At 49.2% G+C, this 26,507-nt stretch overlaps 1 protein-coding gene across 2 annotated transcripts in view; it reads right to left on the bottom strand.

The window, feature by feature from the left end:
• Positions 1 to 223: 223 nt before the first annotated feature.
• IQCA1 (IQ motif containing with AAA domain 1) overlaps positions 224 to 26,507 on the bottom strand; it is a 145,011-nt gene continuing 118,727 nt past the window's right edge. For both annotated transcript variants that reach the window (XM_072719089.1, XM_072719090.1), the window contains 4 exons: positions 23,177 to 23,263; positions 12,584 to 12,761; positions 6,036 to 6,274; positions 224 to 813 (listed from right to left, as the gene is read on the bottom strand). In XM_072719089.1, coding sequence (XP_072575190.1) covers positions 685 to 813; positions 6,036 to 6,274; positions 12,584 to 12,761; positions 23,177 to 23,263 — 633 coding nt within the window. In that variant the 3' untranslated portion in view covers positions 224 to 684. The remainder of the gene's footprint in view (positions 814 to 6,035; positions 6,275 to 12,583; positions 12,762 to 23,176; positions 23,264 to 26,507) is intronic.

The following is a 26,507-nucleotide window of genomic DNA, read 5'->3' as shown; positions in this document are numbered from 1 at the left end:
CCATCTTCAAAGTCAGAAGATTAATAAATAGTTAATTTTTTTTAAGTAGGCTGCACACCCAGTGTGGAGCCCAACATGGGGATTGAACTCACAACCCTGAGATCAAGACCTGAGCTGAGATCAAGAGTCAAGTGCTCAATTAACAGAGCCCCTCAGGGGCCCCCAAACTCATTAATTTTAAACATCTTTTTTTAGCTCCACAGCCGAATTACTGAGTCAGGTCAAAGACAACAGTTTTTATTCCATTATATAAAATATATTAATAGAGCAAAGAATTAATGTATTAAAATATGTGCAAGAGAATATACAGTATATATGGATTAAGGAAAAGCCGGAGTGCTGGTGACAGACTCGTTACTTACTAGTTGTCAAATTAGAGTAGTTTTTATCGCATCTGAAATTTGGCGACTAGGACTACTGAGATGGAAAGATTGTGTGTGGAGTGGATTTTGGTAACACACAAACTTTACACAGTTTGAGCAACAATTACAAACTCTAGAAACAATGGTGAGGGTCATCGAACTTGGTGCACAGTCCACTAAAGAGCTGAGTGAATGCAGGGGCTGACGAGCTCCGGGCGTCGGCCCGAGTCTTCTTCAGAACAGGCAATGGTGAGCCTTCTCCCCGGCGAGTCAGGACCACCTCCATCCCTGAGACACTCAAGGATGGTTCCTCAGAAAGGCATTACTTTTTCTTCTTCTCCTTTTTTCCTTTCTTTTCCTTCTTTTTCCCTTTTTCCTTTTCCTTTTCAATGTTCCCTTCTGTTAGCGCCAAGGCTCGCTTTTTACCCATAGGGGTTTTGGCATACCAGTCCTGAAATAAAACATATGTTTAGGAAAATATCAAAATGGCACAAATTCACTGGAATATTCTTTAAAACAAAGAAAAGCTTGATAAGAAGGAGGCGGCAAGCAGCCATTAAACTTTGGGGGTTTAATGTATATTTAGTACACATTCTTTCTCAAGGCGTTTTCCAACCTGTATTTTGACACAACTTGAAATTTCCACCCCAAGAAGTGTATGGTTTCAGAGAATCACAGGCCAAATCTATTCAGCTCAACTAAGTCATCTATCTTTTTAGAGAATCTTCCTGAGGGCATGGGCTTTCTTGTGAATAACACTCCGTGGTTCACACATGGCGACCAGAAGCTGGACTGGTGGCCATGTGGGAACCATGGAAGGCCACACAAACACTGAGAGGGGGACTGTCGAAAACATGCAGCCAGTATACCAATAAAGCACTTTGTGGTTACAACTGGTCCTGTGAATGCCTTTTTTTTCAACCTTCACTTTTCATTTGAAAGCTGAGAAACATTTTAGTGTACAAACTTCATAGTAGTAATCATATCTCACTGAATGACTACACTACAAGTTGTTTGTCAATTCTCCTATTAATGGGCATATAGACCATTGCCAACTTTTCATTGGGAACAATGGTGAAATTCATAATTCGTACATATCTCTTTGCATACTTATGAGAAAACTTCTCTAGGGCATATATGTAGAATTCCTGGTAGGTAGGGCATGAGCATCTTCAATTTTACTGGATATTTCTGAATTGATCTGAGTGGGAGGGTAGCTTAGTCTTCATAAGTCTTAAAATGTCTTTATTGTCTCCTGTCTCTAGGGTGCTAGTTTAGTTGGGCGTAAATGTTAGGTACACAGTTACTGTTCTTCAGCATTTTGCAGAAACGATCCCATTGTCTTCTGGAAATAGACTGCTGTCAAAGAGCTGCCTGGCCTCCCACTGGTGTTTGGAAGTTGGCAACTCCCAAACAACATCCTTGTTTGTTGGCAATCTGGCATCTTTGAAGACTGGCTTGTTATCTTATTCTTAGGTTCACAATAATGCATGTGCGTGTGGATTTATTTTTATTTGTTCTGCTGGCCACTTGGAGTTCATTTTTACTCTAAGAACTCATGCCTTTAATTCAAGAAAAGTTTCAGCAAATATTTCTTCAAATAATTGTTCCTCTGACATTTCTTTTTTTCTCTTCTAGAACTTGTATAAGTTAGATGTCAATGTCTTCAAAGCTTCTTAATTGCAGTTTATAGATTTTGTCTTTTTGTTTTTCTGTGCTGCCTTGGGAGGGAGCATCCTCCAGTCCATGAATTTGCTCTTTGACCATGCATGTCTAGTCTAGACATCTTACCTCTTTTATTTTTTGCCATTTTAAGTTAGCTACTGTATATTTAGTTTCTAAGCTTTCTTTTTGTGATTTTTCCCCCCAGTAATTATGTCTTCTTATTCCATTTCTGCCTGTCTTTGTTTCAAAACTTTGTGTACATCTCTATTGGAAATGATGCCTTCTGACAATCATCATATGGTTTCACTCAGACGTGGACTATAAGAAATAGTGAAAGGGATTATAAGGGAAAGGAGAGGAACTGAGTGGGGAAAATTAGAGAAGGAGACAAACCATGAGACTCTAACTCTGGGAAACACACAAAGGGTTGTGGAAGGGGAGGTGGGCAGGGGGATGGGGTCACTGGGTGACGGGCACTGAGGAGGGCATGTGATGGGATGAGCACTGGTGTTAGATTATATGTTGGCAAATTGAACTTAAATAAAACAAATTTTAAAAAAGGAAATGATGCCTTCATTTATTTTTTTTTGAACATCTGAATTATATTAATTTAAACATCTTTGCCAGGTTGTACTTAGCACTAGGTTTCCTAAAATGTCCTGGGATTTTTATTTTCAGGTTCCTTTTGAGTAGGAAGCTCTGTTGTGGTCTCGATCTCTCTCATTATTTCTCCCTCCCTCACAGTACTGCAGCTGCTTCTACACAATCCTCTAAAGCCAAATCCAGAAGCACCTCTTGTAATGATGTTTTGAAGTGAATGCTCCTTGGTGATGTCGACATACCACAGATCCGGTCACAGAAGCAGCAGGTATTGCCACTTTATCTTCCCTGGCCCCTAGTCTCTTTTTGTTTCCTAGCCCTGACTTTTCTCTGTGCTGCATGCCAGGCACATGGTTGTCCCTGTGTTTGAGATTTACCTTTGGTTCTGGTACTTGGGGATTTTTCTCATCTTTCCTTTCACTTTGGCTCTGTTTTCAATGTAAGGTGAGGTGGCCAAGGACTTAGGTGATGAACTTCTAATTTATTGAGACACAGTATAGAATACGGGTAATAAAATTGTCTTTGGACTATGGTTTGAATTTCAGTTCTGCTCCTTTTAGCTGTGTGACTAGGAGCAAGTCACTTTGCCTCCCCCCACCTTTTTTTTCTGCTGTAGCAAATTACCACGAACTTAGTGATATAAAAGAAAACATTTATTATCTCACAGTTCTGAAGGTCAGAAGTCCAAAATGGATCTCACTGGCCTAAAATCTAGGTGTCTGCGGGCTGTCTTCCTTTCTGGAGATGCATTCCCTCATCCTTTGCACTTTCCTGAGGCCACCTGTTCTCTGGGCTTGGGGCCCCTTCTTCATCTTCAAGCTAGCAACATGGGGTTACTTGGAATACCAATGCATCCTTCCCATGCTGCTAACTTTCTGGTTCTCTCTCCTGAGTCCCTCTTTCACTTTTTACGATTACGTTAGACTCACCAGTATAAGTAAGGGTAATCTGTTTTAGGTTCAGTGGATTAACAACCCTACTCTATTTGCAACCTTAACTCCCCTTTGCTATGTAATGTAACATATTTACAGGTTCTAAGGACTGGGATGTAGACACCGTTGGGAGGCAATTATTCTGCCTACCATATCTTTTTATGTCTCAATTTCCTCAACTGTAAAGTAGGGAGATTATGAGGTTTAAATGAATTATAACAGAGTGCCCGGCACATAAATAGTCAATAAGTATTAGCTAACATTATTATGATTATTATCATCATTATCCTTAAATATTTTCTCCATCATGTCTATGAAATAGGGTACAATGTGTTCGGAGAATCTGTAAGATCCCAGTGTGACACATTGTCAGAAGCACAGTTAGGTCAAATTTCTCGGGGCAGAAATGATTGGCCTGATCACAAGCAACTATAGCCACAGAGTCACATTATTTCCTGGTGTGACAGTGCCAGTCCATCTCTCCATCTGCTCAATAAATTTGTCACTAAAAAAGGTTATTGAACATCGAGTTGGGGCCAGGTGCTGTGCCAAGCTCTGGATCTACAATAAGCAGAAATTGATGAGGGGAGAGGGCTAGTAGTGATGGTGGAAAAATGATTTAGTTTCCTTAAAAAAAAGAAAAATGATCAAATATGCCAAGAATGGAAGTGAGAAGCATATATGTTCTCATCTCAGGTTATCCAGGGTGGCATTTCCTTTGCTTAATAGCGTGATCAGCTATAGTTACTGGACCACAAAGTACCCATGACGGAAAAACTTCTACAAATCACTTTGGAAAGTTAAAAACCCAGCTAGGAGAAAGCACAGGTTTTAAAACTCTAAACCTAGCTCCTCAGAATAGGGAGGAAAATGATAATTTTCCAAAGAAAAAATTTGGGAATTTTGGAAAAGAATAGGATATATTGCATGAAGAGGATAAATATTTGCAATGAATTTTAACAAGGTTTCAACATTTAACAAGAACGTTAATTCAAATCCTTGGCAGAAACTCCATCTTGATTTGGGAAATTTCTTTGCAGTTTTGCTAGAGCTCGGGTCAACAAAACTATAGCTGATGGGCCAAATCTGGCCCGCTGCCTATTTTTGCAAATAAAGTTTTATTAGGATGCAGCCACGTGCATTCATTGACATACTGTGCGTGAATGCTTTTGTGCTGTGATACAGGATTGAATAGTTGTGACAGAGACTGTGGAGCTCTCAAAGCCTAAAACATTTGGTATTTGGCTCTTGATGGAAAAGATCGCAAACCCCACGCTAGGTTATTATTTCAGGGATCAGCATGACTCTTTTCCACCTTGTACTGAAAAATTAGTGGCAAAGCAGGAGGGAAACATGGTTTTTAGAGTCAATGGAAAAGTAATACATTGCAGAGGGAAATTTTCCTAATCTCAAGCAGACTTCCAGGCACACGAGGTTTAGACAAGAATGTTGATTCTTTTTATGATGATTGCATGGCCAATGTTGTGGTGGGTATAATTGCACGGATAGAATTTTCCTCCCTTGTTTTCCCAGTTGGCCAAGGAAACTGCCTCCAGGTCCAGAAAGTGAACACAACCATATTCATTTTGATTAGAAGGAGTGTGAGGCGTGCCCGCTGGCCTGGGCATCTAGGGCTCTAATGTAGATTTGCTTGGATAAGGCACATAGCTCTCTGCAACTTATTTTCCTCCTGTAAAAGAGGGATTTGGAAAAGCTGGTTCTTGGTTTCCTCTAGATCTAAAAAATTCTACAAACATTACAAAAATGTATTAAAAAATTAGAAAAACTTAAACTTTGATGAGTTCTCTTGTGATTTCCTACTGTAAGTACGCTGAAAAAAATGAAGCATGCCACAGCAAATATGGGACAAAACCAGCACGGGCTTGAAATACACTACTTAGGGAATGGTTTGCTTTTAAAGATTTTATTTATTTATTCATGAGAGACACACAGAGATATTCAGAGACACAGGCAGAGGGAGAAGCAGGCTCCCTGTGGGGAGCCTGATGTGTGAGTCGATCCCAGGACCCCGGGAACATGACCTGAGCCAAAGGCAGATGCTCAACCACTGAGCCATCCAGGCGTCCCTAGGGAATGGTTTTCTTTATGCAAAACTGGTTCTATTACATGAAATATGAGGTTAAAACCAGTGAGAACCAGGAAAAGGTGTACATACATGTATGTATGGCATCTGTGTGTGTATGCATGTGCACGCGTGTGTGTGGATGTGTGTGTGTTTGAAGCCAGTGGTTTCAAACCTGCTATTTAAAATTCTGCAGTTTGGCTGTTAATGTATAAAGTCACAGACCACAGTTCCTAAATTTTGGAAGGCACATGTTTTACCAGCAAGGCTGGAAAGAATGTGTGATCAAAAATTTCAAGTTTCCACATTTCAACATATATGACAAATTCATGAAACTCAGGAACCAGAGGGAGGAGGTCATGTGACAAGTGGCCACCCAGGCCCTCCATTTACCTTAAAGCTGTCTTCTTCCTCCTGGTACACTGGACTCATGCTGGCTAGCATCGCAATAAACTCCACTGCCGTGAGCGGTTTATACGTTTGCTGCCGGATTCTGCGGTCTGTGAGCACACCTTTAACCACCTGGACTATGTGTCCTTGGGTGAAGCCATCGGTGACCTTTGCCAGGCAACTGATATTCAGGGCATTGGTAATGACGCCTCCATTGCGTTGGATGATCTGTTTCCACAAAACTGTTGTATCCAAGATGGTGAAAAAGACACAGAAAACAAGGGTCACCACAGGGAAAGGGTATGATCTAGTTCTTGGTACAAGGTTGCATCTCATCAAGAAAGGAACACACAGGAGGAACACTCCGTTTTATTTGTAATTCAAATGAGCAGGAAGCCACATAGCTAAATACTTTTTTTTTCCCCCTTGGAGTGATTTTCAACCATGAGACAAACATATCGATGGTCCTGAGGTCCTAGGCCCACAAAAGCAGGAAAAATGAAAGCAGGTTCAGTACAGTTTTCGTGTGATATCTTCAAAGTTGTTCAAAATCTTTCAAAATCAGAAATTCAGATAGGGTATACACGGGAGGGTATATACTCTGTGCATCAGAATATTGTATTTTTCTGAGTGTTTGTATGAGTAAGAGTTTGATTTCTTTTTTAGTTACAAAGTTTTGGTGCATTATTTTTGCATGTGGAATAGGAATGCAGATTCCAATTTCCATTCATCACCGGAGGCTCAGGTCCCTGTGGGTACAATTTGACCCTTATTCCCCCAACAACTGTAAACCGCAGTTCACTGAGCACCCCCTGGGTGGGTACACCCGTTGTCCTCTGGGTGAGTGGGACCTGGGGTAACAGAGTGATTTCTCCTTAGAACACTGGGATGTCGTGAAAGTGAATTATGGAATTATTGAACTTGAGAGAGAGAGAGTGGACTCCCACCCAGCGTCTGAAATGATATGACACTCAGGCAGTTACCTCCATTCCAGAAAGGAGGGGAAGTACATGAGATTCACCGTGGCTTGTTTTGTCATACCCAGACCCAAAGGTGAGGCATTGCCAAGGCCGCCTGTCTCAGAGCCATTCTGAGTGCTGGGAAGGGTCTGGTCAAATGTCTCCCAAGCATTTTGACCTCCTTTGAGGAATATTTGAAATTTTTTTTTAAATGACCATTATTATATAATCTGAACTCTGTCAGGTCTGTTAAATGCTTAGCTCACTCAAATACGTTGATCTAAAAAATATTTGATAAAATGAAATGGTCTGATTACGGCCCAGGGATAGCATGAGCTGCCATGTATCAATGAACCACACTGTCGAGTGGGATTTTTAGTCATGAGTCATTTTAACAATCCACCTCCACCATCCACTTTGGTGGTGATGGGAGGGGTGGTGGCCCTTGGCCTCATGGGGAGCTGAGCTGCTGGAAGGCGTGCACGTTCTCCGGGGGCCTTCTGTGTCTCCCAGCTGTGTGATGCTAGGTATCAAGGGCCACGTGGGCCACCCAACTGACCAAAGCACATCTAACCTCCTGGATCTACTCTGCTGCTTCCTTGGTGAGTCTGTTTGAACTTGAATCCATCTTAGGCTCACCTATAAAATGGAAATAGACAGATTGACTTCCCAGGCTGTGGTGAGAAATAAAGACGAGGGTGCACACGCAGGGCTTGGGACAGCCCTGTTCTAGCATATGGTGGGTGCGTTGTTTTCTGTAGCTGTGTTACTGTTGTTACTGTAATCATCATCAGTCATTCCACCTTGTACCAAGGTCTCCTAACGCTCATTAGTGCCTAAACACAGAATATGTCAAAGGATCATTGTGTAAAATAGATTGTAGCAGGTGAGGATCACCCCTACCTGGCTATAACTGAGGAAGGGTTGGGAACTACAACGTACAGGAAAAATATGAACGACGACCAGGTGGCATCATTCCTTGGGAGCTAGAGTGCCCCTGTCCAGATTTATACGGTTGAAAAAAACTGTGCTAACAGTCTGAATGGTGACTCTGGAAGCCGAGAAGGGAGCGTGCTTCATGCTGAAGCACAGGACACCGCCCCTACAGCCGAGGACCCAGTCGATGTCCCCAGCTGGAGACTCGGACAGCGGCAGCCTTGAGCACCCCAGGCCAGCTTCTCACTGGTGACGTGGAGGGGACCCATCAGTAAGCAAATGGGGAAGGCAAGGCTCCCAGAGACCAACCCTCAGCTCCCATCCCTGCCTCCCTGCTAAACTACGGGAGCCCAGCCTTCCAGCTTCCCAGCACGAGGAGTGTCTCTACAAGTAAGGATTCTTTCAAAACAGAGCAAAAAACTACAGTTACTCTGGTCTAGCAAGTACACGTCAACACACTATTGACTCTTAAAATGTATGATATGATACTGATGAAGAGTTTTCACCAAGGGTCCTCAAAATACACAAATCATTAATTCCCCCCAAAGCTCCCCATTTGTTAATGGAGGGAAGCCGTGGAGACAGTCAGGGCTACGGTGGGACTTGGCCTCTTGCCCACAGCTTTCTCAAGACCCAGAGAAGGGGAGAGAGAATCATTTTGACTTCTCGTATTTGATGAACTAGACTTGCCTTTTAAAGAATAGCTTTGGCTGCTTCTACAAAGCCACCAGCTGAGGGGCTGGGAGGGGAGTCAGGTGCTGAGTGAGTCACAGCCTGGGGGGTTCATTGAGTTGGGACCCCCACAGTGAGCTCCGGAGCCACAGCTGCTGAGAGTCTTTGGCCCAGTGGTGCAGGTGGAGAGGACGAGAGCACCACTGACGAAGGGGTGGGGTGGGGAGGGCCGGATCAGCCAATGGAGCGTGCTGAAGGCAGCGGAGCGGCTCTCCCGATGAGTGCTGTGTTTTACCTTCCTTGTCTTGGATGCGAAGTCTCCTCACTTCTTCAGATGAATCTACATTCTCTTTTCCTTCTTTAGACTGAAAGGAATCTGGTCTTTGGATCCCCTTCTCTGCTTTTGACGTTCCATACTGATTCTGTCCTGGCTCCCAGCTGTGTTTTTGAGATGACGTAGTATCTCGAAAGTCATTTTTTTTTAATTCATGATTTTATAAAAGCACAGGAAGTGATAATATGATTTAGATGAGCTTGTGGTCTCTGAGGACTAGAATTCCAGAAAAATCGGAAGACATGGACTGGGCTCATCCGACCAGACACTGGGTCTGGGGTGGGGGCCTATGATGAATTGGGTTATTAGTGAAACAGACCCCTGGGAAGAAAGGCGAGAGCAGGAAGCATTAGGAATATGGCGAGAGGAGGCCCAGAGGGATTTCTGGGGACCAGAAGAGGCATTAATCAATTTTGCGGGTGGATTTTCTGAAGGAAACAGCTTGATTTGGGGAAAGAAGGTAGCTATGGCATTCTACTTGGTAAACCTTAAGGACTGTGCTTCCTCAGGCTGACCCATCCTTCCCTTCTTGGTGCTGTTACTCCCCCCGCTGCCTGCCTGGAGGGATTTGAGAAGCGGGATCGTGAATGTTCCCCGACACCTTCGGCACCCTGCTGCTGGTAGATAGATGGCCAAGCAGAGGCCCAAGTTATGGATTTGCAGCCCAGGCTTTATGGGCTGGAAGAGACCATTTTTGATCACTGCAAAGACAGGAACAGTCTTTCTTTAAGATGGATGTCCCAGCCACTGTGGCTATGAAAACTTCAAGGTCACTGGAGGAAACTCTGGACAGCATTTATGATGTCAGCAAGAATGGCCACCTAAACAAATCACCCACCATGGAAGAAATATGTGAGAAACGTGTGGTTTAGTGGACAGAGCCCCGGGCCCAAGAGAACTCCTGTGTGCAGGTTTATCATCCGCCCGCAGGTGAGAGGCTGCTTTCTCCTTCCTCCCCTGTGATGCCGCCATGGGGAGATTCACGTTGGAATTTGTAATGTGATCTGTGTCCTCACAGATGCCTCGCATTTTATATATATATATAAAAACCCAAAACCCAACTGTCCTTGTTATATACATCAACAGCTTCATTTTTAAAAGGCCTATGATTTTGTCAAACAATAGGAACTATTCAATCCAAAGTCAAGAATAATGGTCTGGTCCCTTAAAATGAATAACACCCTATCTTATTCCATTAAGGTAGCTTAAAGTACAGATCCGCAATAAATCCAACCCAACCCAAACCAAACCCTGGGATCGAGAGAGGAAATCTGACCAACAGGAATGAGAGCGGGAAAACCAAGAGTGTGGGATTCTCTGTGCAGACTCAGTGGGCAGAGACTGCTGGCGCCCACCTAGCAACATGTCGGACCCTTCCTTGGTGGGGCTGCACATCCCTGCTCCGTTGAACTTCAGTGAGGCTGTGGGAGTCCTTCTGGCTGTTGCAACATGAATGAAACAACAGCTGGCCCTTCTGGGTCTTGTCCCTAAAATCTCCTGTGAGAGACTCTCTACTGTCTTCTCTCTTTTCCTTTGATGCTGGCTGAATGCAAAGGACCCGGCAGAGGGTCTGGAGGCTCTGGGAGATGGAGAAGCCGCTAGAATGATGGAAAAATAATGGAGATCAAAGTCCTCCTGTTCTTTGTGTAGAGCGTTGATTTGTGAAGCCAGGATCACGGTTTATCAAGACAGAAATGAGCTCCCACTGCACATGGAGTGGTTGGTAAGCTGGGAGCTTATGCCATGTGGGGGGTAGAGGGTTGTTCTTTAGCAGATAACATGGGCCAGAAGCTTAAGACCAACCAGAAAGCGTCACAGAGTCCCTCTGTTTTGGGGGTGCCATTGTGACTGGAGAAGGATGGATAGAAACCAAGTCTGACCTGGTCATCTTCGCTACTCTTATTAATGTTGACCACCACCATAGGCTGTCTCACCTCTACCACTACTCCATTCTGTCCACCATCCTGTCCATACCACCACTGCATCACCACCACCACCACCACTGCCTCCCTAGTACCAGGCTGCCATCATCACCACCACTACCACCACCACCACCACCACCCATGTGACCACTTTCCTCTTCCCTAGTACCAGGCTGTCACCACCATCACTGCCATTTGTAACACCGACACCACCATCACCATCTCTATACCAAATCTGCTACTACCACTACCATCATCACCACCCCCATGAGAGGTAAAGACGACCCCTCAATGTGCCGCACTATAGTATTCTGATCCTTGTGTAGTCCACTGCCCTTGAATCTGGGCTGGCCTGGGACTTGCTCTTGACCAGTAGAGTTTGGTGAAAGGGACTTTGTGTGACTTCTGAGACTGGGTCACAAGAATCTTTCCAGCTTCTGCCAGAACCTCTTGCAAGGTTTGCTCTCAGGATGCTCTCCCGTGGGACCCAGCCACTGTGCTGTGCAAGGCCACATGGAAAGGTCAGGTGTAGGCTATCTGGTTGGCTGAGAGCTGAGGTCTCAGCATCAACTCCAGCCACAGGAGCGAACGACCACATAGGTCCAGCTCCGTCGAGTCTTCAGGTGAAGCCCAAACTGACACCTGACTGCGACATCCTGTGGTACTTCAAGGAGACCTTGCCAGCTGAGCCCATGAACCCTCCAAACCATGAGATGGAACCATTTGTTGTTTCAAGCCACTGGGATGGTTGGTTACACAGCAGCGGATCATAGGAACCACCACCGCACCACCACGGCCAGCTGCTGCCGGGTCACGTACTCCTTCTCCATCCCCATGGCCGCAATCTTGGCTTCCTCCTTGCCCAGCATCACACGGGCTCTTGTGGGAACTGGTCCGGTGCTGGGTGTTTGTGCTTTCCACTTCAGACAAGGGTCACAACAGCCCTGGGGACTTAACAGTCCTCTTCACAGAAGAAACAGTGCAGGCCAGCAGGTCAACTGAGCTGTCAAGGGCATCCAGTTATCCCGCGGCAGAGCCGGGATTCAGAAGCTCAGAGCTTGCATCTCATGGCTCTTTACGGTTTCACTGCACTGCCTCCAGGGTCACTTTTTTGGTATTATTCTCACTTAAAAATATGTTTCAAAAGAAGGAGATTTTGAATTTGTTCAAGAGGAAAAAAAACGAAAAAGGAGGTCTTATCTTTAATGGTTATTTTAAGTAAGTCAACATGCTCCTAGACTAATACTTCGAGAATGGAAAGCTAAAAAAAAAAAAAAAAAAAAAAAAAAAAGAAGAAGAAAGAAAAAAATCAACCAGTGGAAGAATGATGCTCTCTGAGAAAGACACCGTCACCGTGGGTTCAAGACACCTCATCCTGATCCCCCCGTCGAAAGAAAAATTAGCACCTACAAGGACTTTTGTCATCTTCTGGGCCCCCAGTAATAATCCCTGTCCAGTTTCCTTTTGTTTTGGGTAAAAAGCACGATGTTAACAACAGAATGGACAAGCACATTTCGCCCCTACGACCTGGTGGTTTGTGTTTACGGCCCAGGCTCTGCCAATGTCCAGGAGCTCCCTCCAGTGCATGGGCTCTCCACATCCACCACCTTCTGGTGACAGCTGCTTTACCAGGGCCCCCACCCACCTCTGGTGTCACACGCCTGTAAGCCAATGCCACCCAGCCCACCCTGAGTCACCGCGCAGGGGAAGGGGCTTAGGGGTACTTGCCGAATCTAGAAGCATAGTCTGGTCTGGGAACCAAAATAATTTTTTGGTAAACTTTGCAAAAAGATTGAAGCTCGGCATCGAAGGGGCGCTGGGTTGTCCCCACAATCAGAATCCTGTCGTCCGGTTTCAGGAGTCTCAGGATTTTTGGAAGCTGTTTTTTGAGGCGTTTCGGGTCCATCTGGGAGAAAGAGGGAGAGGGGGGAAAATGAGCCCACCTCCAAGGAAAAGGATTAAGGATGGAAGGACACTCACTCGTAGAATGCACGGTGGCTGGCGTTTGTTAGAGCGACCTCAGAGCTCTGGGAATCATGATTCTCAGAGTTCATCCTGGTCGGGGTGGCTTGAATTGTAGGCTCTTCCTTTCCTCCACCTCTGGCATTCAGATTTGGAAAGGAGGAAGGAAGGAAGGAAGGAAGGAAGGAAGCACCTGAGTGATCTTTCTAGCACCTTGACCCTAGGAAGGGGAAGCCGGGTGGGTTTCCAGTGGAAGGGAGCTGGCCGGAGCGAGGCCTCTGAACTGTTCCAGGGTGAACCCAAGACAGCCTTTGCTGCCGGCCCTGCCGGTGAGCCTCCGAAGGTCTGGATCTCACGTCTCTGAAAAGCACTTGGTTACAAAAGAGTGTGACACTTCCCTCTGTGAAACAGTTTGGAAAGAGTTTGAACCTGTATTATTTTAGCCAAGTCTCCGCGCGCTAATGATGGAGAGGAGCAAGATGCGAGGTACCCCAGGGAGGAGGACTTCCAGCCCGCGGGGGTCAGATTTGGCCACGTTGCCATGGCAATGCACCAGCTTTCAATTAGCCTGCACTGGCACAGCCTCGTGAGGGGGAGGCGTGGGGAGGAGGAGGACGCTTGGGGTGATGATGGAGAAAGCCTCCGCAGAGGAGCCCCGAGCGCAGCCTTGGCTGCTTTTGCTCTCACTTGGCTTGGGGGCGATTGAGCCGATTAGAATCTGAACGTCGAGCGGGAGGGGAAGAAGCCAGCCCGGCTTTCCTGGAGCAGAGCAGGTCCGAGCTCACTGTGAGTGCTCTGCAGAGACCAGCCCCTGCTGCCCGGCCTGGTGCCTCTGTGTGGCCCTGCACAGCCCAGCTCAGGGACAGCCCTGGAGGCAGGGAGGGCTGGTGACACCAGGGGTCAGCGGTGGGGTGGGGAGCAGGTGTTTGATGAATTCCATGCTCGGGAATAACAGTGAGTGGCAGGGTGTTGGAGCCATCGCTGGCGGGAGGGGTGACGGTGCTGTGGGCAGTTTGCAGAACCTCTGGGACAAGGATGCCCGTGTGCTACGGAACCGTGTCCCACAGGAGGCCTCTGGTGGACCCAGCAGAACTGGGAGTCAGGGTCGGGCCCACCAACTGCTCTGCACAGCAGAGGGGGACTTAGATGTGGCCAACCACCCTGGAGGGCAGGGGTGCCTGGGGGAGCTGCACATGGCTCTGAAGCCCAGGGGTGACCGTTCTGCATCATGAGGCTGTTGGCCGTGTGTGCCCGCAGCAGTGCTTGGCATCCCTCTTTCTCTTTCCTGTTGACCAGTGAGAAGGCCCAGTTCCACGTCTACATTGACAAGGGGCAGGAGGGAGGCCAGGTGGGAGAGGGCAGGAGCCCCGGGGCCCAGGGGCCGGTGGGAGGAAAGCCCGAGGGGAAGTTGCAGAAACGCGGGGACCTCTGGTCCCACCGAGGCAGGAGGCTGGGGGCTTCCACTGACGTCCAAGGACAAGGCAGGATGTTGACGCTGCATTTCCCACTTCTTATGTCCAGGCTGGTTATGCATCTTCTAGCTGAATAATCCTAGTAGCAGCAGCTGCTGAGGGCTTGCTGTGTTCCAGGTACTTCTGTCTCCACACAGAGACCTCCCCAGGAGGGGACAGCCCTCCTCTCACTCACAGACAAGAATCTGAGGCCGAGAGAGGCTAAGTGACATCCCGAGTCCCAGAGTTAATAAGCAGGACCCCGACTCCCAGACTCTTGCTCCACTCTCTGCTCGACTGGGGTCCCCTCCCTCCCGGAGGATATGTGCAGGGGGCTTGAGTGTCCCCCCAGCCCCCGTCCTGGGAAAGGGCCTATCCCGGTTGAGGGCTGCAAAGGAGGCTTACAATACATATTGATTATTATGATTTTGTGTTATGTCATATTTTATTATTAGATTTATATGATTGTGATATATCCATATCAGTTTTATTAAAGGGGAGTTCACATACTATACAATTCATCTATTTAGACTGTACAATCAAGTGTTTTTTTTTTAAAAGATTTTATTTATTTATTCATGAGAGACACACAGAGAGAGGCAGAGACACAGACAGAGGGGGAAGCAGGCTCCATGCAGGGAGCCCGACGTAGGACTCAATCCCGGGACCCCAGGATCAGGCCCTGGGCTGAAGGCAGGCGCTCAACCACTGAGTCACCCAGGAATCCCAATCAAGTGGTTTTTAATATATTCGTAGAGTTGTGCAAACATCGCCTCACACTCAATCTTAGAACATTTTCATCACCCCCAGACGACTGTGCCCAGTAGCAGTCCCTGAATGGTACCCTCCAAACTCTTCCTCCAGACTTAGGCAACCAGTTGTCCACTTTCCGTCTCTACGGATTTGTATATTCTGGATATTCCATAGAAATGGGATCACCCAAAATGTGGTACACGTGTGTATGTGCGTGTCTGTGGCTTCTTTCATTTCACATAGTATTTTGGGGGTTCACCCATGTTCATACTTCACTTTTCTTGCTGAATGATGGCCATTGTCTGGATAGGTCACGTTTTATGCATCCAGTCATCAGCTGGCGGGCAGTTGGGATGTCTCTACTTTTTGCCTGTTCTGAATAGTGCCACCGAACATTTCTCTTGGGCACACGCAGGGGAAATGAGTTGCTCAATCACATAGTTACTTTATGTTTAACCTTTTGAAGAAAAATGTCAGACTACCTTCCAAAGTGGCTGACGTTCACGTTTCCCTACATCTTGTGAACATTTGTTATTACGTGTGTTTCTTTTCTTTTAAAAAAGATTTATTTATTTATTTATTTATTTATTCATGAGAGACAGAGAGAGAGAGAGAGAGAGACAGGCAGAGACACAGGCAGAGGGAGAAGTAGGATCCTCACAGGGAGCCTGTTGTGGGACTCAATCCCGGATCCCAGGATCACACCCTGAGCCGAAGGCAGATGCTCAACTGCTGAGCCACCCAGGCGTCCCCGTGCTTTTCTTTTCTCTTTCTTAAAAATATTTAGCTTTTGGTGTCATATCTAAGACATATTCTTTTGCCTTAAAAAAATTTAGCTACCCTAGTGGATATGAAGGGGTTTGATTTGTGTCCCTCTGATGGCCGATGAGGTTCAGCATCTTTTCACGTCTTTATCGGCCATTCGTGATCTTCTTTGGAAAAACGCATATTCAGATCCTTTGTCCATTTTTTTTAATTGGGTCATTTGTCTTTTTATTATTGAGTTGTAGGAGTTCTTTATATGTTCTAGATACAAGTCCCTTATCGATCTATGATTTGCAAGTATTTTCTTCCATTCTATGGGTCATCTTTCCACTGTCTTGATGATGTCCTTTACAGCAAAGAAATTTTTAGTTTTTATATGGTGCAACTTATTTTTTCTTTGTGTCATATCTAAGACATTCTTGCTTTATTTAAGGTCACAAAGATTTATGCTTCTATTTTCTTCTAAGGGTTTTAGAGTTTTAGCTCTTGTAGGTCTTTTGTGCCTTAGGGGTTGATTTTTGAATACTGTGTGACGTAGGGGCCCAAGTTTATTCTTTTGGAGGTGGCTATCCAATTGTCCCAGCATCATTTTTTGAAAATATTATATTGTCAAAAAGTCAATTGACAGTAAACGTAAGGGTTTATTTCTGGACTTTAATTCTATTCCATTGATCTATATGTCTCTTCTTATGCCAGCACCACACTGTCCTGATTGCTGCAGCTTTGTGGTAAGTTCTGAGATTGGGAAGCTTAAGTACCTCGATTCTGTTCTTCTTTTTCAAGATTGTTTTGGCTCTTGAAGTTTCCTTGAATTTCTGTATGAATTTTAGGATCAGCTTGTCAATTTCTGCCAGTTAAGCCAGAGGGCAGTTTGATGGGAATTGCACTGAATCTGTGGGTCAGTTTGGGAATTCTTGCCATTTTAACAATATTAAGATACTTGATGTATCTTTCCATTTTTTTAGGTCTTTTTTTCAATGATGTTTCTGTATTTTTCAGAGTAGAAATCTTGTACTTCCTTTGTTAAATTTATTCCTATTTTTTTCGGTGTTATTATAAATGGTTGCTTAATTTAAATTTTTGATTTTTCATTGCAACTGTATAGAAATAAATTGCCTTTTGGTTATTGATCTTGTATTTTGCAACCTTGTTGAACTTGTTTATTAGTTCTAATGCTTTTTTAGTAGATTCCTTAGGATTTTCTGTATCTAAGATCATACCATCTGCAAAAACAAATAGTTTTACTTCTTTTTTTCCAACGTAGATACCTTTTATTTCATTCTTCCCCCTAATTATACCTCCAGTATAATGCTGGAGAGAAGAGGTGATGTTAAGGGAGAAGCATACTTTATCAATAAGTATGATGTTAGCAGTGGACTTTTTTGTATTTGTCCTTTATCAGGTGGAGGAAGTTCCCTTCTCTTCCTATGTTTTTGAGTCTTTTATTATGAGAGGGTGTTGGATTTTGTCAATGCTTTTTCTGCATGTATTGAAATGATTTGGTTTTTGTCTTTTCTTCCAATGATATAGTAGTATATCACATTAATTGATTTTTGGATGTTAAACCCGGGGTAAATCCCACTTGGTCATGGTGTATAATCCTTTTTCTATGTTGTTGGATTCTGTTTAGAGAAGACTTATTATAATGTAATTCACAGCAGAGGGAGAGATGGAATTTTTACAGCAAAATAAATCCTGGAGGCTGGGCCCGAGGCCAGGCCACCAGGCATCTTCCTATCATTTCCGCCTGCACCCACAGGAATGTGGAGCCTGCTCCAGCTCCACCAGGAGGAAGCAATGGCCCTGCATGATTCCACCCAGGAGAACAGAGGAGCTTAAAAGAGGGGAAAGCACAGGAGAGGGATGATAGAATGAAAGTTCCTGGAATCCTAGAAACAGATAGCTCTGACAGTGAGGATGAAGACCTGCTCATGAAAGGGCTGCTCCTTAACCCCCACCTTAAGTCTTTATAGAAACCTGCCATCTCTCAGATGCAGACACTGGGCTGTCCTGGGACAGGGAGGGGCATTTGTTGGCACTTTATTTTTTATTTTTATTTTATTTAAAAAATATTTATTTATTTGTGAGAGACAGAGAGAGAGAGAGAGAGAGAGAGAGAGAGAGAGAGAGAGAAAGAGAGAGAGGGAGGTAGAGCCAGAGGAAGAAACAAGCTTCCTGTGGAGAAAGGAGCCCACTGTGGGACTCGATCCCACGACCTTGGGATCAGGACCTGAGCCAAAGGCAGAGGCTTAACCGTCTGGGCCACCCAGGGGCCTGGGACTTTTCTTTAATACTGAACTTAACCTGGGGGTCAGCCTATGTGCAAACCCCCTCCCCTCCTCATCAAAGAAAAGAAAAGCCCAGGGAAGAAACTCCATAATAACAGGTAGATGATATGGCAAATGTTAAAATGCATAGATTTTGATACAGATATATTTTATTGCAGTCTTGGCTTTGCTCTTAACAGCTGTGTGACTTTGAATAGATTGCTCAATTTCTCTGAACCTGAGTCCCTACATCTGAGAAATGGGGATAATCACGGAGCCTAACTTATAGGGACGCTGTGAGACTGCACGGCATAATGTGCATAATGTGCTTACTAAGGAGCTTAGGAAGGGATAATTGGTGTTTTAGTCTGAAATACAAGTGCTGGTGGGAAACGATGTCAGTTTTGCCCTATAGTGGACACAGGTTTTTAATTTTTTTAAATTATTTATTTATGATAGTCATACAGAGAGAGAGAGAGAGGAGGAGACACAGGCAGAGGGAGAAGCAGGCTCCATGTACCGGGAGCCCGACGTGGGATCCGATCCCGGGTCTCTAGGACCGCGCCCTGGGCCAAAGGCAGGCGCCAAACCGCCGCGCCACCCAGGGATCCCCAGGACACAGGTTTTTAAAAGGAAGAGACAGAAAAACTGGGGGCTTTGCAATTGAGAGGAAACTAGCAATTTGCCAACAGAGCTCAAAATGACTGTGTATAAAGCTCCCATGAGTTTCCATTGTATTAGATGATAGTTCTTCATCTGCTTAGCTCTGAGAAGATGCCTTCTAGGTGCCATGCCCCTTGAAGGAAGCCCTCTGCTGAGATCCTAGGAGAAGAGACCTCATAGGAATGTCTATACCTGTGCCAGGAAATAATCCACTGCACTTAGGTGAGGCTTGGAGAGTTTGGTGATATTTGGGGCTCTTTTTACCAGAGTGAATCCAAAGCCCTCTGATGAAGAGTGGTTATTTCAAATAAAACCAACCTTTTGAAAATGCAGGAGCAGCAGCAGTTTGGGTAGTGGGCAGTGAGGGAGAGGAGTCTGGGCAGGCTTTGCAGCAGGGTGTGGGAGGTTCCCACGGATGCTTGCATCTGAGCCTCTGGGAGAGCATTGGGCTGGGGAGGGAGTGAGGCAGTCGTTGGTTTGGGTGTGATTTTTCTTGACATGAGATGGTGCCCAACGAGGGCAAGGAGATAGAAATGGGCCATGGGCCTGGGATGGAAACACAGAAGACACAGAATGAGACACCGAAGACATGGAAGGAGGAGCCTCAGAGAAAAGTGTTGGTGGGGGTACGAGGCAGCCAGGGCTACGGAAGCTAAGGGAAGAGGGTTTTACAGAATGGTGGAATGTATCCATCTTGAACATGGCATAAAGGAAGAGCAAGGGAACCAAAGAGTTTGTTGGAAAAACGGATGTCAAAGAAAAACTTCTTGAGGGCAGTCTCCATGGCATTGGAGGGCAGCAAACAGACAGTGGCGGGTTGCGGAGTGAGGTGGTGAGAATAGACCGGTCTTTTTAGACGTTTGCTGGAGAACAAGGCAGGTGGTGGGGTGACTGGGATGTGCGGGGTGCGCGTGGGAGCTGCCCAAAGGCTGGTGGAAGGAGGACTGATCCCAGGGCCACTCTGCCTGGTGAGAGACAAGCTTGTGTGGTCCGAGCCCATCCCCGGCAGCCGAGTTGCCATGGTGACGGCGGCCTGGCCTGCTGGTTCGGAGGCAGATGGTGTTGCTACCTGCATGTCCCGAAGTGGCAGGGACACCTGGACTTAATTAGCCTGTTTGGATAACAAATGTTGATCCTGGGCCGCAGCCAGGGTGCCATCCTTGCTGCTGGTGAGGTGGAGTCCCAGGAGGAGGGGATGAAAAGAGAAGGCAGGTCCATTCCATCAGCGCTCCCCTGCACTCGGGTGCCCCCGGCTCCAGCTCAGAGGCCCCCCCCCCCCACGTTATGCACGAGACCCTGGCGCCTGTCCGGCACGCCAGCCAACATCCCCACAGTCACTTGGCCACCTCCACGGCCACCGCCCCTGCGGCTGGTCCCGCCAGGCCCCGCACAACAGTGTTATTGCGGGCAGTTTCCAATTAGCGCTTAGCATCCACGCAGCCACTTGCAGCTGCCGTTCTGAGGCGGCCCCGCAAAACCCCGCTGCACCAGCGCCAACAAAGCAAGAGCTTCCCGCGTGGGGGCCCCCCGCGATGTCGGGAAGGCTCCTGCTGGATGGAGGAACGAAGGGTAATGGTGCAGAAAATGCAGCCGCCGCCTGTCTGGTCTCATTCTTTGCTGTCTTCGCGTTGTCCCCAAACAGCTGACTGGCTGTTCGTGCCGCAGACGGTGGGGAGGGTGGCCCTGCTCCCAGGAGGACGAGACGGGGAGGGGCCCGGGCCTGGGTGGGGCCCGCGGGGGGCTTGGCGGTTCCCCAGAGTCTAGAGGTGAAGGGTTTCTCGGGGTGTTGAGGACGACCGGAGGGGAAGTGGGCAGCGGTGCAGGAATTCTGGAGCAGGGCGCCCGGGCTTTGCGATCGGAGGCCCCACGGGCAGTTCGCAGGACGTGGTTTGGAGCGGCCGGGGGCTGATGAGGTGCGTGGCTGGAAGCCCGCGGGAGGGTGGACTGGCTGGCGCTCGGTGGCATCCCGGCTGGCAGTGCCTCCGCACGGGGGGGCTCGGCCTCTGCATTCAGACAAACCTGTTTCTGGGTCCCCGCACTTTCCCCGGCCTGCTGAGGCTCTCTTGCCGCCTTTGTGCTCTTGTGCAAAACGGGGGAAGAACTGGCTCCTTCCACCAGTTGCTGGGAGCTTCCCCGACCTAGGAGTCATGCCCCTGGGAACCTCTTCTTCTGTTCCCAGCCGTCCTGGGTTGGGGCCTGGGGTCCCTGCCCCCGGGAGCTCAGCTCCCCAAGCTCCGTAGACATCACGGCCAGTCTGGACTTCTCTCTTGCTTTGCTGCTCAGGACGGGGTGATCCTCGTACATTTTACCACCTTGGGAGCCTTAACCTAAAGGATGAGGCATCGAGGGGGGAGTAAGTCACTGTGACGGAGGCGTTTGTTTCAGGGGGAGATTCTGGGACCCCTCACATGCGGGGTGCTGCTTGTGTTGTAGCTCTGGGTGGTGGACATGGTAGCAGGTATGGACTTTCTTCTCTGTGCCTCAGTGCCTTTGGGGTCGTGAGTCTTTGGGACAGAGGCTGGAGCACGGGAGGGGGAAGGCTGTTGGCTTTCCCTGGGGTGGCCAGTGCTCAAGGCAGCTCTGGCCCTAGCAGCTGAGGGACCTGGTAGGGGCATAAGTCAGAGGCTGGGAGTGGGGAGGGAGGGCAGAGCTGGGTCTGGGCTCCCAGGAAGGCAGGCCCAGGACGTGGGGGGCGAGTGGGGACCACGTTCCCATGTACAGCTGGGGGATGTGCACAGCGATCCCCCCTCACCTCGGCACTCTCCTCCTACGGCCCTGTTTGTGCCTGGGATGGCTCGGGCCGCCCAGCCGGCCCTGGGGACGTTAGGGACCAGAAGACCCCTCTGCTGTTGTCCCTCGGAACTTCTGGGAATCAGCTGAGGGTGTGATTCAGTTAGGTCCCCCCGCAGACGACGGGTTCTTTGAATGCAGAGCTGGACAGGAGAGAGATCCGATTCGTCCACTGCAAAGTCTCTGCCACCAAAGGCCTTCATTTCTTGCTGGAAGAACACGCGTCTTGGGCCCCGTGGGAACCGGAGCTTGGGCTGAGGCTCTTGGAATCAGCAGTAGTGGGGGGGTTCAGGCGGTGGAGACGCCTGCTGCATGCCAGGCTGTGCTCTGTAGGGGGCGGCTGCTGAGCCCGTGTGTCATTGGGGCCTTCGGCCCTTCCCCCGGGGCTCCTCTGGCTTCTCTTACACACCAGCTTTCCCATTCGCCTTGTTCCGCATGGACTCAGGTGTGCAGAGGACTGCTGAGAGCAAAGCCACAGCCCGCGGGGTGGGGTGCGGGGTCACGGCTGAGAGCGCTGGGGCACCCCGGAAACTGGAGGCTGCGCTCTCTGGAGCCCTGTAACGACTAGCCAAGGAAGTGGCTGCTCAGAGAGCTTAGGATACTTGCTCACAGACACACAGGTTGAATGAGCGAGCCCCAAGGCCCGGCTCCTAGCTCCCCAGGCTGATGCCCAGTGTGGGCGTGCGGAGCCCTTGCCCATTATCCGACGACGTCGGGTGCGTGACACCTGGCACGACACACACCCTGCATGTCTCTGGAGGTTTCTGAGCCGGCTCATTGATAGGAACCCCTGCCTCTGTGTTCACGGATGTGGGGCCTCTAATGCGGCAGCGTGGCCAGCAGAGGGAGCGAACTCCCAGATTCCCGGATTTAATAATGAATGAGCCCTCTTAAGAGTTTCTGAAATGACAGGGCAATCAAGGCTCATTTGGGGGAAGAAAAGACGGAGCTTTCATTCTTTATCCAAATCATCTCTACCTGCTAAAAATGATGTATAATACATAAGCATCGAAAGTGATTAAAATCCTTATGAATTTAATCAGAAATTCACAGTTAACCACTATTTGCTTTGGTGCAAATTGATGTGGAATAACAATCATGTGTATCTGCAATTTTTTTTTAACTTGTGGGAAATTTGCTGGTGATTTGTGGGGGCGGGGGGAAGTTCGGGGGGAGGAGGGTTCTTCTAAAGGAGAGAAACAGAGGAAGGAAGGAAGGAAGGAGTTGAGAGCGAGCTCCCTGGGGGCCCCAAACGCAGGCACTTAGCAGTTCTGTCAAAGGTCTTTGTTCATAAATTTCAGGCCTTTGCTATTTATTATTATGAACAATAGGAAATCCTAATAATAACTCCTATGTGTGCCATTTGCTTCAACCAAGCCAAATTCTCTGAATTGTTTCTTACCTCTGAGTCACATGCTTGGTCCAAATCTCCTCTCCCCCCCTCCACCGCTTCCTTCCATACTTTCCTTCATTTTTTCCCTAAATTATTCCTCGTAAACTCAGACCACTGACGGGTTTCAAATACAGACGTGTACACAGCACGAGACGGCTGCCCCTTCACTCCCTTCCTCCCTTCAAGAGGACGTTCTTGGAAAGTGGAAATAGTCCCTGGTAAGTGTCCCCGCGGGGGAAAGAAAAGGTCGAGTGAAGAAAGATCTAGAAGCCCTCACCGTCCTTTCTGCGCTGGGGACTTTCTTGTAGAAGGTTTTCTCTGTGTCTCCGATCCAGACCACGGAGGGCTGGAGCTCACGGGCCACCTGCAGGGAAAAGAGCCTTGGCTGTGAATGCATGTGTATGTGTCTCTCGGTCCCCAACCAACAGCAGGGTGTGGTGGTCCCCGCCCCCGACACGGCTCCCCGGGGTGGCTGGGGGCTGGGGGGGCTCCGCTGCACCAGCAGGGCCGGGCGCCACCTGCCTCCCCTCCCACCTCCCGTGCGGGACACACACCAGGGCCGCACATTCTGCTCTAGGACCCGGAGCCTCGAGTCAGGGTGGCTTGAAATAAACGGATGGTTCTCCGCTGCAAACACACGGGCGTTGGGGCCTCGAGTTTTAATTACAGCCTACTTGCTGCTCCCAGGTTCATTCAGACTCGCTCATCTGGAGGGAGGCTGTGTCAGCTCAAGGGCCCCCGCGATGCCATTTGTTCACCTCCGTGGGGCTGTGCTTTGTGGCGGAGGTTTTGCCTGGGAGGTGGCTCTGAGCCCCCCCGCAGCGGCAGGCAGGGCTTCGCGACGGCGCTGGGACTTACCGTGGGCCCGTGAATAATTGCCACGCGCCGAACAATCTCTTCAAAGTGCCCGCATGATAGCAAAGTTCGGGTATTTTTGCAACAATTTGTGCTTTGTGCAAAATTGTGACGGATCAAAGCCGTCTCCGGTCACAGCAAATATAGTGTTATGTACTCCTATTTTTATCTTTCTTAAAACATCATTAAGGCAGCAGGCGTGAGTTGTAACCAAGACAGGTATTTAATAAATGGTGGAAAAATCGCCGGGGGCACTCTGGCCATGGCTGTTTCCCCAGCATCACGTACCAGGGGGAGCAGATTGCACACGCTTAAAGACAGGGGTGCATGGAACTCAATCCGGGTGCCTGGCTGTGTGCCTTCCCCGTCTCACACTCACCAGCATGTCCAGGGAGGAAGCAGGATGAGCCGACCACTGTTTGTTAGGCCTTTAGTTTTCATTTTTTAAAAAAGATTTAAAAATTTTTTTTATTTATTTGAGAGAGATGAAGCATGAGCGGGGGGGGGGGGGAGAGGGAGAGGGAGAGGGAGAGGGAGAGGGAGAGGGAGAGGGAGAGGGAGAGGGAGAGGGAGGCTCCCACCCTGAGCCAGGAGCCTGCGGTGGGACTCGATCCCAGGACCCCAGGATCATGACCTGAGCCCACGGCAGATGCTTCACCGACTGAGCCCCTCAGGTGCCACGGCCTCTAGTTTTTAGACACAGAGCCATAGAGTTTAAGAATCTAGAATCGCAAATTGTGATCTCAATTCCCAGGCGGCGTGGCCGGGTGTGAGTTGGGGAGCAGCCGTGTGCCTGGCCAGGGCCCCACGGGTTGCACACGGCCGACAGGGACACGGCCCGTCCTCCCCTTGCTGATGACTCACTCACGCCACGGCCCCGGCAGCAGGTGCCACTCTGCTCACCTGGGACCACGGACGGCAAAACTCGGCGGAGGGACGCGAAGCGAGTTGTCCACCTGCCGCGGCTGGGAAGGGGCAGCAGCGGGAGGCGCCGCGGGGCTGCGGCTACAGAGTCTGCGGGAAGCTCGGCCGACACCCGCAGGTGCCCCCTGTCCTGGAGCCACACCCTTGGGCGCCCCCCGGGGCAGCTGCCCCTTCTCCAGGCCCCGGGCCGTGGGCCCCTGACTCCGCTGCCTGGCGGGCTCCCCGCGGCCACTGTTGAGCTCCTGGAAGCCCAAAGCGTCCCTACTTCCAGCCCCCGAGGAGAATAAGAAAACGAGATGCGGGCTTCTAAGTTCTTAGGAAAGAGACACTTGATCATGACAAAGGCACAGTCTTACTCTCCCTGCTCCCTCTTAAAACAGATCGCAGCTTCAGGGCAGGAGGGCGCTGCAGGACGGTCCTTACAGAGACCGACGTCGTCTGCGGTCCTGGGCCAGTCCTGCGGCGGCGGGAGCAGCGGGCCTTGGTGTCCCCCCCCCCCCATCTGTCCTGTGTCCGCGCAGCCAGCGGGAGCTTTCCCACGGTTCCCACTCATGGCTCCGTGCTCCCCGCCGCTCGGCTCGATGGAAACGCGCAGGGGAGCACCGGGAGCCTCCCTGGGCCTCGCCTCCTTCGGCCTCTCAGCAACGTGAGCCTCGGTGACTGGCGTCCCTTCAGCTCAGGGTGACTTAGCGTCCGTCTTACTTCCTGCACCTGATTTCAGATCGTGCTGGTCATCGGCGTTGCACGGGCTGTGCGGGCGGACAGCTGTCCGTGAACTTGGCGGTGCCCCCCCCCCCGCCGAGGCCCCGGGCCAGTCCCGCATTTCCTGTGCTTGTCACCCGCACCTGTGCCCGCATGGCTCTGACGGGACCGGGCACCTGCGCTGGGGCCACACAGGGCTGCGTGGAGGACCCTGGTGGCGACGTGGTTTGGAAGGGCTCCGTTTTTACCAAAGGAAGCAGCAGAGGTTTCCCCAGCGAGTTCTTGGGCAAGAACAATCCAAGGAATAATCATTTGCCTCCATCTCCCACCACCGCGCCTCTGCCCTTCCTCACCGCATGCCGCACACGGTGCCAAGCGTGTCCCAGCGTGTCCCCCTTAACACAGGAGGTCGCTGAGGCAGACAACAGGGTAACACATCCACCAGCGTGAGACAAAGGTTGGACCCCAGGGTGGGACCTGGTCTGCCCGACACCCCCGGGCCTGGAAGGCCCTGTCGCCGCCGTGGTAGACACGATGCCCATTCCCACCAGAATGTAGGATGAGAGCGGTCCTCGTGACTCTTCCTTCACTAGCGCTTCTAGAGGAGCTCTGATGTGCCCGGTGCTGTGCGTGGTGCTGGGGTCCCTGCGCTCAAGGACCTGCCCGTAGGAAGGGAGGGCGGCCCGAGGCAAATGGGATGTCAGCAAGGCCCACTAATGACGGAAAGAGGGACAAGTGGGTCAGGCAGGTGACCAAGAATGGAGATTGCAGATAAAGGTCCCAGAAGACTGAGCTTCTAGAGGCTTCTAGGAAATCACAGAGCCTGAAGAGGGGGACGCACCGGCCATGCTGGGGACCCGAGCCAGGGAGCAGGGCTAAGTGTGCCCTCGTGGGGCTGCCTGAGGTCACAAAGGCATCATAAAGGCCGTGGCCATCCTATGGAGTTTGTTTCTATCCTGGAGGCTACGGAGAGTCTGAGGGACTTGAATCAAGAACTTTGATCCCAGTTGTGTCATAGAGAAATCCCACTGGTGGGTGTGGGAAGCATGAGGTGCTGGGCAGCTGTTCTCGGGGAACTGGGAAATTGGTTGGTGGGCACGTGGGAACAGAAGGCAGGAGCTCACAAG

This window comes from Vulpes vulpes, chromosome 9, assembly GCF_048418805.1.
Source record: "Vulpes vulpes isolate BD-2025 chromosome 9, VulVul3, whole genome shotgun sequence".
Lineage (NCBI taxonomy): Eukaryota > Metazoa > Chordata > Mammalia > Carnivora > Canidae > Vulpes > Vulpes vulpes.
This window is presented reverse-complemented; position numbering and strand designations above follow the sequence as displayed.